The sequence below is a fragment of the Penicillium cinerascens genome (assembly GCF_028974065.1).
Source record: "Penicillium cinerascens strain IBT 15544 chromosome Unknown contig_1_segment0_segment0, whole genome shotgun sequence".
NCBI classification, from domain to species: domain Eukaryota; kingdom Fungi; phylum Ascomycota; class Eurotiomycetes; order Eurotiales; family Aspergillaceae; genus Penicillium; species Penicillium cinerascens.
The window spans coordinates 3,921,341-3,935,012 of NW_026695287.1; the positions used below are offsets into that span (position 1 = coordinate 3,921,341).

Consider the following 13,672-nt stretch of genomic DNA (forward strand, 5'->3'; position numbering starts at 1 on the left):
TGACTAAAATTCGGGTAATTAACCCGCTTAAAATGGCGTCAAATGTAGCCATTTTCAGCGTCCAAGTTACCGTCACCTGGTGGTGTGGTGCAAATCATCGCTGCAATTAAGATAACATCATCATGCAGAATCATGCTACACTATGTCAACGTGTCAACGAGTCCTCTACGTGGGTTGATTTCAAAGCAGAGATGTTTAGAAAATCAATGAATACGGCAGCGCATGTTACTCAATTCCTTTCATTCATTCGATTTAAATACAAAAATCCGACCCTTATTAACACTAGCACTGAGTACTCCCAAATAATGGAAGATTTATTCACATGTGTACAAGGTCATGAATGAATCAAGATCAACGCTCAACGCTCAGACAACACCGCCAACTCCTTCAAGAACACTGCTTGGACTCCTTTGATCGTCTCATAGACTTCCACTCCACAAGACTCGCTCCGAAGAACGAGAGTGCGGCTGTAGCCACCGATACATAGAATGTCTGAGTAACAGCGATGTTGTATGCATATAGCACAGGGGGGGAGGATATCTTTCGGGAGTCGGTCTGCCAGATTCGCTGCGCCAGCTTCAATAACAACGGCTGGGTTGATATTTGGTGCGTTTTGAGCGAGATTGGCAACGAGCCGGTTTTGAAAGACGTTCTGGGCAATGGATATGAAGAGAGCCCCGCTCAGGCTCTGTGCGAAGGTGATGATGGCGATTCCAACTGGGATATCGTGCAGTGGTAGAACTGTTTGGAGTGCGTTGATACACTGCTGGAAACCGACTCCTGCGCCCATTCCTATAATGACCTGATATGCGATCCACGAGCCGTGGCCGGTGTTGACTTTGAACGTGGTGCATAGCCCTGATCCGATTGTGAGAAGGGTACTTCCAAGGTACATGAGCGGTGTGTAATATCCGATGAGATTCACGAGGAGACCGCCGATTGCCGAGCAGACGATCATCGATACGACCATGGGGAGGTTGTTGATGCCTGACTCCGATGCTGAATCCTCCTTGATAGCTTGGAACCAGATTGGGAGCTGTGAAGTCAGTAACAAGCCAAGTTTAGAAGACGTCTCAGACTTACATAGAAGCCGAAGACAAAGAATGAGCCTCCCAGAAACATTGCATGAATCACAGCGCCAAGAACATTTCGATTCTTGAGAAGTCGAGGTGGAACGGTCGCTTCTTCTTGTTTCCAGAACTGAACGGCGCACCACAAAGCTCCGAAAACTCCGAAGAGAACAAACATTGAAATGATGCGCGGGTTGGACCATTCATATTTAGTGCCTCCCCACTGAAGGGTCAAAAGGATGCAAATGATGGCGGGGATAAAGACGAGGATTCCAATAGGATCCATCCGCTGCAGCTGATTCATCTTTCCCGGCTCGATCTTTGTGTGTCTTGGAGAGTCCTTGAAGAAAAGAGTGATGAACAGCGCAGTAATGGCACCGAGGGGGATGTTGATATAGAAACACCATCTCCAGCTGGCTCTGTCAGTCAATAGACCACCCAGTCTATCATATTATCAGCAAATATCTTCAAGTTTTTGAAATGGGACATATTCTTACAGTGGCCCCGTCACCGTTGCAATGCCGCTGGTACTGCCAATGATTCCGAAATAGAGCGCTCGGCGATGAAGCGGCAGGCTGTTGGCCAGCACCAATAGAGCACCCGGAGATAACCCCCCGGATCCGATCCCAGCAATCGCTCTTCCCAATATCAGGCCTTTCGACGTCGGCGTCACAGCACATATCAAAGAACCCATCTCGAACAGCCCTAGGGCGATTACATACGTCCATTTGGTGGAGTAGTACGTGTAGATCTTGCCGAACGGGAGGGTAACCGCGCAGGTCGTCAAGAGATAGGCACTTGCATACCAAGACAGGTCTTCGAGGGAATTGAACTGCTCCGTGATCTTTGGGACTGCAGTCGCAAGGATGGTGTTATCCTAAAAAAGGGTCAGCTCACATTACGTCAATGTTCAGGCCACTCTCACCAGCGCGATGCAAAAAGACTGAAAGCACAGTCCTACAAGAATAGGAACCAGCTTTGCAGTCGTCGGGTATTTCTTCTCATCATCCGCACTGTCGTCACTCCCAGACTCTTTTAGTGGGATATCATCTCGGTATTCGTTTTCGATATATCCATCATGACAATCGCGCATCCCTGAACTGTCGGCCATGAAACCACGAGAAAGCTTTCCGGTCTATTCCCGTAGACCGTAAAAACTTTTCGGAGTCAAGTATGTTGGAACATTCGGATAATTTGAGAGAGAAGAGTTGAAGGTAAGTAGCCAAGCTTCCCCCCAGGATCCAGCTTTTAGCTCTTGTAGAACTGCAACCTTAATACCGGTTGTAACCCATCATTTCAAGCAAGGGGGTACAGGAGCTTGTACGTGCTGGAGCTCTTGCACACATTCCACGTTGCTTGGTGGTATGTTCCGGCTCCATCACTACGCGAACTTGCCCCAACTAGATGTTTTTATTCGTTCCACGAGTGTGGTTCTTCAGATCTTTTGGAAATTATAATCCGATCTTGAAAAGCGAGATAAGGATTCATTGGTACTTTTGCCTTGTCGCGTAGCTATCCTCTGGTAAATGATCCCTGATTTCGGTAGAGTCCGTGTCCCTACATTCCGAAGAAAATGTGCTTGGCCTCGTCAGATTCTATGTTGTTTTTAGCTTTGAATTATCCGCGACACGGAGATTTCAACAACGTGACTGGATTATTATCTGTCGTCATCTGAGCGAACTGCGTACCAATAAAATCCCGACGGATATATAGAAGCACTTGAGGCCGATCAGCGGGTTGTCCGATAGATTGTTCTTTTCCTGCTTCGAAAGTTTGTGCTGGCCAGGCATTCAATGGGGCTTCCCTCCAGGTGTAAGGTACTTGTGCCATTAGAACGCATGTGTGGCCCTCCTTGGGCCAGGGACAAGACTCGAATTGGCGCCTTCAACCTGTCGGTCCCCATGTCCCAGAGTAAACCATCGCACAGGCATAACATAACGCCTTCGTAGGTTGAGCCCAATACACTGAGCTGGTGATATCCGAGTTGATGTGATACAAGCGGGTGCTAATGCTTCCTCATGTCAAAATTTGAATATAGGGATGGTGACACATGATGAAATCTTTAAACGGACGGTATCTCTATTTACGGGAGAGACACAAGGGCTCATAATCTCGATTCATGGGTCATATCAATTCGGGGTAAAGTGGTTCCTGTGAATTCAAGTTCCAAAGTTGGCCAGGGATAGAAGAAGGGGCATAAGTCCCCGAAGTCCGGCGCATGAGCAAAGTAGATCCCAAAGGGGTCCCACTCGCTTGGGCCAGCGTAGTGCCGAGGAATGCCCTAGGGAAATTCCTGGATCGTGTGGGCTTGGGTTCCGCGCTTGCTTATCTGCACGATGTCATCTGTCAGTTGGGCCCTTCTAAGTGAACGTTGAAGGGAGTTGATGGGGTGAAGCGGTGAGATTTGCATGCGCAAGAAGCAGGTCTAATGGTTTCAGGGAGGTTGTCCGAGGTGATGTATGTGCCATTACTTGCATGCTTTGGCTCATGCATTAGCGTGGGTAGTTTGTTGATCGTGAATATGTATCGGTTGGACGTGAAAAATTGAATTGATAGATCTTAGAGCAGGGAATATCAGATTGAGCTACTGTAGGGTCGAAGAAACGGTAAGTGACTTGCGACGTGAACCAGATCTCGGGTGTTTCCAAGGCTCCAAGAGTGAGCAGATTGCACAATTGCTCCAATGAAAGCCAATTCATCAATCGCGTGCTACGCAAGATAATGAATGCATCTTACATGGACATCCCCGGTTCCGAGCGCAGCCTCGGAGTTTCCAACGACGGCCAAGAGCGCCCAGATGAATCCTGCAGGGAAACAACAGAGACACACCTTCGAGCGATTTAGCTTCTAGAGACGCCCTTGCCCTTCGAGCGGTGAAGACCACCGGCATTGATCATCCGTGGAGTATCGCGTCTCGCAGGATGCACGTCGTACAGGAAAGGACCATCCTCAGCGCCCCGCGATCCATGGGGGACCCCAGCGATGGACGCCCCATGGTTCTAGAAGTAACGGCCGCGTTTTCTCATAGATCGATCACGAAGGAAACCCGGTCGGGCGTTGGAACTACGCCTCGTCGATCAACATTGAGCCCGGCCGGAGAGCCGCATCCTTCAGCCCCAGCAGAACAAGGTGACTTGCCAATGGCATCCACGGCTTGGTTACCTCGCAGCGGCGATCGTGTTCGCACCGAGCAGACAGGAATCGGAGACGGATCACAGATCGACATCTACAGACTGTCGATAGAGGCCAAGTAAAAATAAGAAATAAAAAATAAAAAATAAAAAATTCCGGTGTTCAGCCCCTATCTCGAAGATCAAAGAGTCAACGGTCCATCCAGCAAAAACCTAGCGAGTCTCGTGTATCCTCATTTTACGTACGGAGTACAGCGGCCAGGATAGCTGCGCCTCCTGCGCCTCCTGCGACACGGCATACAGCATACGGGTGCAGCATACGGGTACAGCATACGGATACAGCACGGGCAAAGGCTTCGGAGGGGCCCCTTCCGTGATCTCCACGCCATGGCTGAACCATAATAAAAACCAAAGCCCCGAGTCACGAATGACCTCAGTGGCGGGCGGGAGGCGCCCAGCCCGATCACGGCATCATGGGGCCCCGACGCCATTCTAGAATGGAATATCGCAAGGGGGGCCGACCATGTCCATGGACTCAGGCCATGCGAGACGGAAAGACTGACCGGAACTGCCTATCTGGGCAGGTCGCACTGTGCATCCCCCAGACTTCGGACGGAACCGCGCTACACGAATGGGGAGGCCAATGGGGAGATGTTATGTCGCCGGTCTCGCGTTGGTGCGGTGGAGTTCAATTAGTGCGCTTTCAGCGGAGGCTACGACTGGATCATGGGGAAGTTGTAACCCGGCGACGGTGATGGCGATGTTTCTTTGTTTCTTTCGATTGTGCGGTTTGCGGCACGTGGAAAATCAGGGCGGTCATCGATGGCTGTTGGTTCCTTGAAATGGCGAGGGGCAACGCTCGGAGGATGTCCGATGAGTGGTCGACACTGGGTTACAGAGAAGCCTCCCACTCGGTGGCTTGTGGTAGCTTATCCTATCTTGACTTGGACTTGGCCACTTGGCCGCTTGGCGAATCGGTTTGTGCTCCGCGCCAAGTCGCTCGTTTCTTTCCCGGTAGCTTGGGTTTGAGCGTGTACCGCATCTCTTGCTACATGGGAATCGTGGACGCGATTAGGGTTGCCACCCTCGCCCCTTGGAAAGATCTGCCCGTGTGTAGGTTTACCGTTGCCCCAGAAAATAAAATCATCATCCGGCGTACTGTATAGCTACGTAGGTCCGATGAGGGGCCCCCAGATCCCACTTCGGACCCGATTTTCTGTGTGCGGAGAGAGGGTCGCGTGGAGACGAAGACTCCATCGAAAGGCAAAACCTGACAGGCCCGATCGGCGGGGTTTCTACTAAACCTGGGGAGCTGAGGAGTCAGAGGCCCAAACCGAAACTAACCGAACCTGGTGAAGCCGAACCCTTCGCCCGGTTCCGTGCCGGGTCTCATTGGCAGACCCTCGCGTGGCCCCGACTTTCACGTCGAGATCCAAACGAGATGGAATCGGCCGCGGGGACCGTTGCCTCTGGCTGGCCCGAAATGTCCGTGCCATGAGTCTGTCCCCATAGCAGGTGGATCCGTCTGCCTCTCGAATCACGTCTGCTGCTTCTGGCCCGGCTCGGCTGCTGCGAGAACGGTACTAAGCCAGGAAAAACCCCTGGTCATTGGGGTCATGGCCCCATGCACGGCGTGAGGCTGTTTAAAAACCCGTCCGCGTCCGCGTCCCCGTGGATCTACGTCGTTTTTTTTAATTACTTTCGCGTCTCTCTCCGGCTGGCTCGGTCTTGTCTATCTTGGTCTCTCTCGGCCCGTTGAATGGTATAGACAAAGAAAAGGGAAAAAAAACCCAAGGAGACGTTCACTCCTCTCCAAGATGCCTACCAAACGGTTCTTGGGCCTCAATGGCATCAAGCTTCAAATTGCCATCGGCGTTCTGGCCGGTATGGATTTCTTGCTGTTCGGTTACGATCAGGGTGTCACCGGTGGTCTGCTCACCCTCAAGTCCTTCAACAAATACTTCCCGAGTATCGACACCACCACCAATGACTCTAGTGCCCAATCCACTCGTCAGGGTATCACCGTCGCCGCGTACAACCTGGGATGTTTCGCCGGTTCCATCCCCACTATCTGGCTCGGTAACATGCTGGGTCGCCGCAAGGCCATCTTCATCGGCTCCTTCATCATGTGTATCGGTGCTATCCTGCAATGTTCCTCGTATGAGCTCGCACAGCTCGTCGTCGGTCGTCTGGTGACTGGTTTCGGAAACGGCATCAACACTTCTACCGTTCCTACGTGGCAATCCGAGTGCTGCAAGTCTCATCGCCGTGGTCAAATGGTCATGATCGAGGGTGCTATGATTACCTGCGGTATCACGATCAGTTACTGGATTGACTTCGGTCTCATGTTTGCCGATCCCAACGAAGTCGCCTGGCGATTCCCGCTGGCCTTCCAGATCTTCTTCGCTTTGATCATCTTGGGCGCAGTCATGTTCCTTCCCGAGTCCCCCCGCTGGCTCATCTTGAAGGGTCGCGAAGAGGAGGCCCGTGAAGTTCTGACCTGTCTGATGGGTGATGACACCGACGAGCTCTTCATCGATACCGAGTTCACCGCTATCAAGGCTACCGTACTCGAGATGGCCAAGGGTTCATTCCGCGACATGTTCACCATGGGCGAGGACCGCCATTTCCACCGTACTATGCTCGCCTACATCAACCAGATGTTCCAGCAGATCTCCGGTATCAACCTGATCACCTATTACATTCCCACTCTGCTCGAGAAGCAGGTCGGCATGAGCGGTACCATGTCTCGTCTGATTGCTGCCCTCAACGGCACCGAGTACTTTATTGCTTCTTGGGTGGCCGTGTTCACTGTTGAGAAGTTCGGTCGTCGCACTCTGATGATCTTCGGCGCTGTTGGCATGTCGCTCTCCATGGTCATCCTGGCCATCACCGACAATATCTCTGCTGCCCACAAAGGGACATCGAAGGGGACCCAGGCTGGTATTGCCCAGGCGGTGTTCCTCTTTGTTTTCAACTCATTCTTCGCCGTCGGCTGGCTCGGCATGACCTGGCTGTATCCTGCCGAGATCGTGCCCCTGAAGATTCGTGCTCCGGCCAACGCCCTCTCAACCTCGTCCAACTGGATCTGGAACTTCATGGTCGTCATGATCACCCCCATCGCCTTTGCCAACATCGGCTATCAAACCTATATCATCTTCGCTGTGATGTACGTCCCTCTCCCCTCTCGTCTACTCCCATTCACTACTAACCTCCATATCTCCATATAGTAACGCCGCCATCGTCCCGGTCGTCTACTTCTTCTTCCCCGAGACCACCTGCCGCTCTCTGGAAGAAATGGACCGCATTTTCCACAAGACCACCAACGTCTTCAACTGCGTCTCTCTCGCCCGTGACGAGCCGCACATGTACGGTTCCAACGGCGAGCTCCTCCGTACTCTGGATGATATCGAGGACGATGCCGTTCGCCGCGTCGGCGTTCTCAGCAACCCCGCCAAGAACGCTGCCCGCAACCACCAGCACGTTGAGCACAACGAGAAGGCTAGTGATAGTAACTCCAATGAGGAGATATAAGCGGTTTCTCACTCAACCCTGTCCTTCGGGACCGGCATGCCGTGACGATCTCACGACTTGCCCTCGGCTCGCCGAGTTTCCTTCTTTTCATGTCGAATCCTGTTCAGAACGGTCCAATACCCTTGTTAGACTGATTATTTGTTTCATATTTAATTGAATACCGTTTGGTGCTCCACTTGGTTCTGTAGATCTCGATCTGTGGTGCGATGATCTCCAAAGTTTAGGTTTGTCCTTGGATGATTTGGGGCCGCCGAGATGGTCGACTGTCAAACCCACTTGGTGCACTACACGTGTTTTCCAAGGAGTAAATCTCCGGGCTACGTTGTAGGACTGAGGTGGTATTGGTCCACTGATCTACACAACATAGTACCAGTTCTGCCCTAAAAGTGGGGGATAAAAGGGTTCGGCACATCTTCTGGGCGTTTTCCAAGGTTAAGAAAGAGATTGGCATCTCCGCGCCTTTCCCATGTTTTGGGTGTGTCCTTCAATACGCCAAACAATGACATCTGTAGCTTTGCTCAAATCTCTTTGATGTCCAATTCACCAGTAGACGACCTTGGTCAAAGAAGCCTGGTATTATGAGAATGCAGGTACCATGTATTCAACTTCCGATCCGGTCGAATCACCTATGTAGTAGGCGGGATAAAGGGGGGTAAGCAAGCCCATATTCAGCCTCGGAATAAATCCTCTATATAGCGGTTGTTTGCTCCGATTCTTGTAAGGACGATTCTTGCGGCCACGCCCTAGACTAAAATGTTAATAACCAAGCCTGAAGCTCGAGAGGCGCACAACATACAAGATCGTCCTGTTCGACGATAGAACACAAAAGTGCCAGCCATCCACAGGACCAGGAGAATTGACCAGCCAAGAAGTTCTGTCACAACAGGTAAAGGCCATTCAAGGCGAACCCCTTTCCTAACAGTATAACACAATAGGGCAGTAGGCCACAACAGAAAGATCGACACGTCTAAGGGAGAAACGGGCGGCTCGCCGAGCTGGTCTCTCAGATACAATAGTATGGCCGTCAATGCTCCTATGAATAAGATACACCATAATGGGGCCCATTTAGGAGTTACTGAGAGCGAGGCCAGAAATGCTGCCCATAAATCCCCAAACCCAGGCATGCTGCAAGACTGAAGGCAACATTTGCTGCCCTACAACGCCTCATAAGTCATTATTAGTTCTAAGGCATTAGTAGAAAGGCATTACGGAGGTTCTCACGAAATCGGTTGGAGTGTGATATAAAAATCCAAGCCCTCGAAACTTGCGGTGAAAATAAGAGCAGGTGTAGGATAATTTGAGGAGGGGGTCATAATTGGACCATCTTCGTTCCCACATGGCCCCCACCTAGAGGCGAGACCACCGGTGGGCACCGGTTGCATCCCACTGCGCCTTGAAACTCTTGCAGCATGTGTATGATGGTTGTATTCTCTAGAAGGTCTGTAGGTGACGGTCAGTAATATACTGTAGATACATGTCTAACCCCAATGCACGAGTAGTGCGTATCAAGGTGAAGAATAATGCCATCAATACAGGGGATTGAACAGATGTATACTTTGGGCTCTAGTGCATTAGTAGTTCTAGCACCTTTCACTCACTATTAGTAGCCTGGAAGGGGCTACTAGGCTATGGGAAGCTTGTGCATATATGTAAAATTTATTATTCATCAATTTATGCATTCCGAATTTAGACATTCAAATTTTATATACAAACTTGAAGATCAAAAAGATCAAACGACTTCCTCATGGCTGGCATTGCTTCCCTCCTCCTTAGCGTCCCCCTCAACAACCCTCCCCTGCTTTTGCTCAAGCTCCATCCTAAACTTGTCCTCAATCTGGTTTGTCCGCCACGGCTTAATATCCGTGTCAAACACCATATCGATCTCCTCTAGAGTCCGGCCCACAGTCTCGGGATACGTGAAGAACACGTGGATGGTCATCGTGAAGCAGAATACACCGAAGATTATGTATGTCCTCCACTGGATGTTGTGGAATGCTGGCGCCACGAAGTAGGCTAGGGCGAAGTTGAAGATCCAGTTTGCTGAGGCGGAGAGACCGACACCCTTGGCACGGTATTTCAGGGGGAAGATCTCGGAAGCGTAAATCCATCCCGTTGGGGCCTGCGTTTTGTTAATGAGGGTTTAACATTTAGGGGTTGGAAGTTGCACGACTTACCCAGGTGAATCCGTAGATGCCGGTGAAAATGTAGGAGAAGGCAATAACGGCCATGGCTGCGCTACCCTTGATCTCCCATGTGAGGTTGGCGTTGCCGTCCACTTCTGGCACGGCATGACCATAAGAAGCCATGACGCCTGCAATGGTAAAGTGCACCGCCATGCAGCAAACAGAACCGGTGAGGAGCAAAGTTCGTCGACCGATCCGATCAATGAATGGCAGCATGACCCCAGTGGTGACCAGGAAAATGACATATTGAATAGCCGAGGACCACAGAGTGGTGTTTCCAGTCTGTACTAGTCAGTGCCTTGTGCTCTCGAGTCGTTGCGATACACGTACCATTCCAGCCATCTCAAAGATGTAAACAACGTAATACATCGCCACGTTACCTCCCAGCAGCTGCTGCCACATCTGAACACTCATACCACAGGCGGTCCGTTTCCAAATCCTAGGGCCAAACAGCGCAAGGAAGGAAACATCCTTTGCCTGGTGCGCAACTCTTGCTGCCTCTTGCACTTCTTCGAACTCCAGTTGCACGACGGGGTCATGGCGGTTCCCTTTACCATGCATAAGAGCCAATACATCCAACGCCTCTTCCCAGCGCTCCTTGCTGGCCAGCCAGCGCGGCGACTCGGGGAAGAACCACAGGGCAATAAACAGAATCAATCCAGGCACGGCTTGGATTCCCCAACAGATACGGAATGCAGCTGGCCCGGCAACTCCGACTGCACAGCCGTAGGCGATCAGGTACATGATCAGGATACCCCATTCAATAGCCCATTGTTGGATACCGACAATTCGGCCACGGATCCGAGCCGGTGCTAGCTCGGATAAGTAGACGGGGGTTTGTGAGGAGGTTACTCCGATAGCGAGACCGCTTACCACGCGGCCGGCGACGAGGTGTGTGACGCTTTTGGAACTGCATTGCACCATTGCACCGACGATCCAGACTAACGAGGCGATCTTTAAAGCGCCTCGGCGACCGATGCGGTCTGAGATCCAACCGGCGGCGATGGAGCCGGCAAAAGAACCGGCGGACATGGAGGCTGTGATCTAAATCAATGTTAGCTGGGTTCAGATGTGGGATTGAATGGACATACTCCTCCTTGGAGATTTGAACTAGGGTGCCCGAAGTAATCCATATAGGTGGCAACGCCAATCCAGGCACTCATCGAGCTGTTGTTTGTTAGTTGTGATCAACAATGTTCATCGTCCATCTTTGTCGTACCTTATGTCGAAGCCGAAGAGCGCCCCGCCGATCGTGCCGAACGCGGCGAGAACTGTTCATTCATTAGCATGATTGATGATAAACATGATCATGAACATACCGTAGATATTCGAGATACGATACATGATTGCGGGCGACCTCTCGACTACCTTAGCTAGATAGAATGCCGGGGTAAAGCAGCTTTTTATGTCGAGTAGAATCGGATCCACGGGCCAACCACTCCCTCAAGTCATGGGCCGGGGCTTGACGCCTAGTCCAGAAAGGATCGCCCGGATAGGATGCAGAGAATAGACTCGAGAGGATTCCGGGGGAGAATCGGACTGCGTCATTGGCGCAGCCGGCGTCGGTTCGGTTGTAGTGCTTTTAACCGACTGTTTTTATCCGAAGCTTGGTCTATTCAAGTCAGGTTTGGGCCGATTGCTACCCGCTGCGGTGTGAGCGATTGGGCTCGGATTTGTTTTAACCCGGTTATATTTGTGGCACCTGTGCCGTTCCCCGATCTTGTAGCTACGAAGCTGTACCAGTAGAGCCGGCCCGCAGTATGAACAACCCCGATCGGCATGCCGACGTCATGCCACCGGCTGCGACGATGTGGTTTTGTCCTTATTGAGCCTTTGGCATCGTGTTCTGGTCCCAAATGAGGAGAAATTCCCGGATGGATGGGCCGACTAAGAGCATCGCCACGGGAACTATGCGCTTTACTTGTTTCGTCCACTTTGGGTCTCTTTGCTCATGGCCAATCAAAAATGTATCCCCAGGTAGCATTGGACTCATGAAAAAGTGGACTGCCGTCTATGGCTTTTTATCACAGGTTGACCGTGCAGGTTGACTATCGGGTTCAAAGTGTTGGTGGTCAACTTCCAAAGTCCGGCGGAGGAGCAACAACTGAGTGAAATCTCTACGCCATCGACTGGTCGGAAACGATTTAATGTTCTGAAAGCTTCTAGACCCTATATTGATCGATCACTTCGGGAACACGTTGTGCTGGGGGAAAGCCGAACACGTCTTCACTTGTTCGAGGCAAGTCTCGTGACTTCGGTCCAGGGATAAAAGTGGTTAAAATCTCGGTTATTTTTCCACAATTACGGAGTACTATGGGCCCGTTTCTGGGGTACGGGGCCCCATACCCGAACCTCTCCAAACAGAGATGACTCAAGCGAGAGTCAAATACCGAAATTCAAACATCCCAAATCCAAGGAGCTTGGGCCATTCAGCGGCCCGCTTACGTCAATGCCGTGGCGGCGCCACTGGGCGCTACGCGGGTGGCGTCTTGCCAAGTGCGCCGTAGTTATTACACCCCCGTGCGTGAGATGGTGGCAGTCTAAATGGTCAAGACGAGACGCCGGGATATTGGCTTCTCGTGAAATCAAGTTCTCTCAAAAAGACTCGCGATCAGATATAATCTGGTCGAGACCAGTTGTGTTGGAGCGAGAACTCGGTTAATTCGTGCACGTGCACCGCGGGGGTGTTGCCACTTTGGAAGGACCTTCACCTGGTCCTTATCATTGGCCCTGGGCCAAAGTCACGACGTTTTTCTTGTTATGTACTTTTCCTAAGTCGGGCAGACTTTCTCTTGTCTCGGATTCTCTTTTCAACCTGAGGTTCTGTCAACGCATCAAGTGCTTATGATGGAGAATCAAAATCTTCATTTACTTGACCATGAGCATGCTGGCTGTCTCACTGGTGCAGAGGGTCTGTCGTCTGCTGGATTTGGGCCAAGTTATGTGGTGGACATTGACATTTCCCGTGGTCTATATAAGACTGTCCCTTCCGCCTGTACGCGGGATATAGGACCGGCCTCTCGCCTATAGGAATCCTATAGGAATCTTAGCCTCCCATGATACACTGTATAGCAGGTTATAATTTAGATATTTCAAGTATTTTTCTTGGTATTTCGTGGTAATATTTGAGAATAAGAGTGATCAAAGAGAGAAATGTGCATTTGATCGGAGAAAATGATAGAATTCCTAAAGTTGTATCTACTCTTATATCTATCTAGTCGAATGCTCGGTCACTTTATGACTAGATACCGAGCCTCGAGTCTTTCTAAAGCCCTCTGACATGGGAAGGCGACTACAGTGAGTATATGATTTACTGGTCTCGAGGCGAGCGGCGTTTTATCGGCCGACTCTCTTTGCCAGACACAAGGCCCAGATACCTCAACTTACACCGGAACATCAGGACTGGTAGACTGAGCAGGACTTTATTGGCTCTATTTCTTACTGCCTACAGTACTAAAGAACTGAATGCGCCCGTGGAGCAACTGATAAATGGGTCACTTCAGGATCGATACTCATAAAGGACTGCCTGCCACCGTACGAGTGGTGTCTTCACAATAACGCTGCAACACTCACGGTCGCATGACCCTGACCTACCCCTTTTCTTTACGCAGCATCTACCGCACCACGTGCGAGCCACTAGACATCTGTCACGGCATAACTTCGGCTGTACCTACTCGGCTCAGAACCACACCGGTCCGACCCCGAACCCTTTTGCCTAAACTTCGCCAGCCCTTGACAACAGAGCTCTTATTCT

General features: G+C 51.0%; 3 protein-coding genes across 3 annotated transcripts; 1 reads left to right on the forward strand and 2 right to left on the reverse strand.

Annotated features, from left to right (window-relative positions):
• Positions 1 to 358: 358 nt before the first annotated feature.
• On the reverse strand, positions 359 to 2,181 carry N7498_003022 (MDR family MFS transporter; the record flags this gene model as incomplete). Its single annotated transcript, XM_058450084.1, has 4 exons — positions 359 to 1,036; positions 1,084 to 1,513; positions 1,568 to 1,947; positions 1,996 to 2,181. The coding sequence occupies 4 exons, from the start codon at positions 2,179 to 2,181 to the stop codon at positions 359 to 361; spliced, it is 1,674 nt and encodes a 557-aa protein (XP_058312428.1).
• A 3,837-nt stretch (positions 2,182 to 6,018) lies between these two features.
• N7498_003023 (uncharacterized protein) lies at positions 6,019 to 7,735 on the forward strand (the record flags this gene model as incomplete). The annotated part of the gene is made up of 2 exons (XM_058450085.1): positions 6,019 to 7,370; positions 7,432 to 7,735. 2 exons carry the CDS (start codon positions 6,019 to 6,021, stop codon positions 7,733 to 7,735), a joined length of 1,656 nt encoding a protein of 551 aa, XP_058312429.1.
• Positions 7,736 to 9,464: 1,729 nt separating this feature from the next.
• On the reverse strand, positions 9,465 to 11,262 carry N7498_003024 (sugar porter family MFS transporter; the record flags this gene model as incomplete). Its single annotated transcript, XM_058450086.1, has 6 exons — positions 9,465 to 9,854; positions 9,910 to 10,200; positions 10,249 to 10,962; positions 11,010 to 11,085; positions 11,138 to 11,189; positions 11,238 to 11,262. 6 exons carry the CDS (start codon positions 11,260 to 11,262, stop codon positions 9,465 to 9,467), a joined length of 1,548 nt encoding a protein of 515 aa, XP_058312430.1.
• Between the last annotated feature and the right edge of the window lie 2,410 nt (positions 11,263 to 13,672).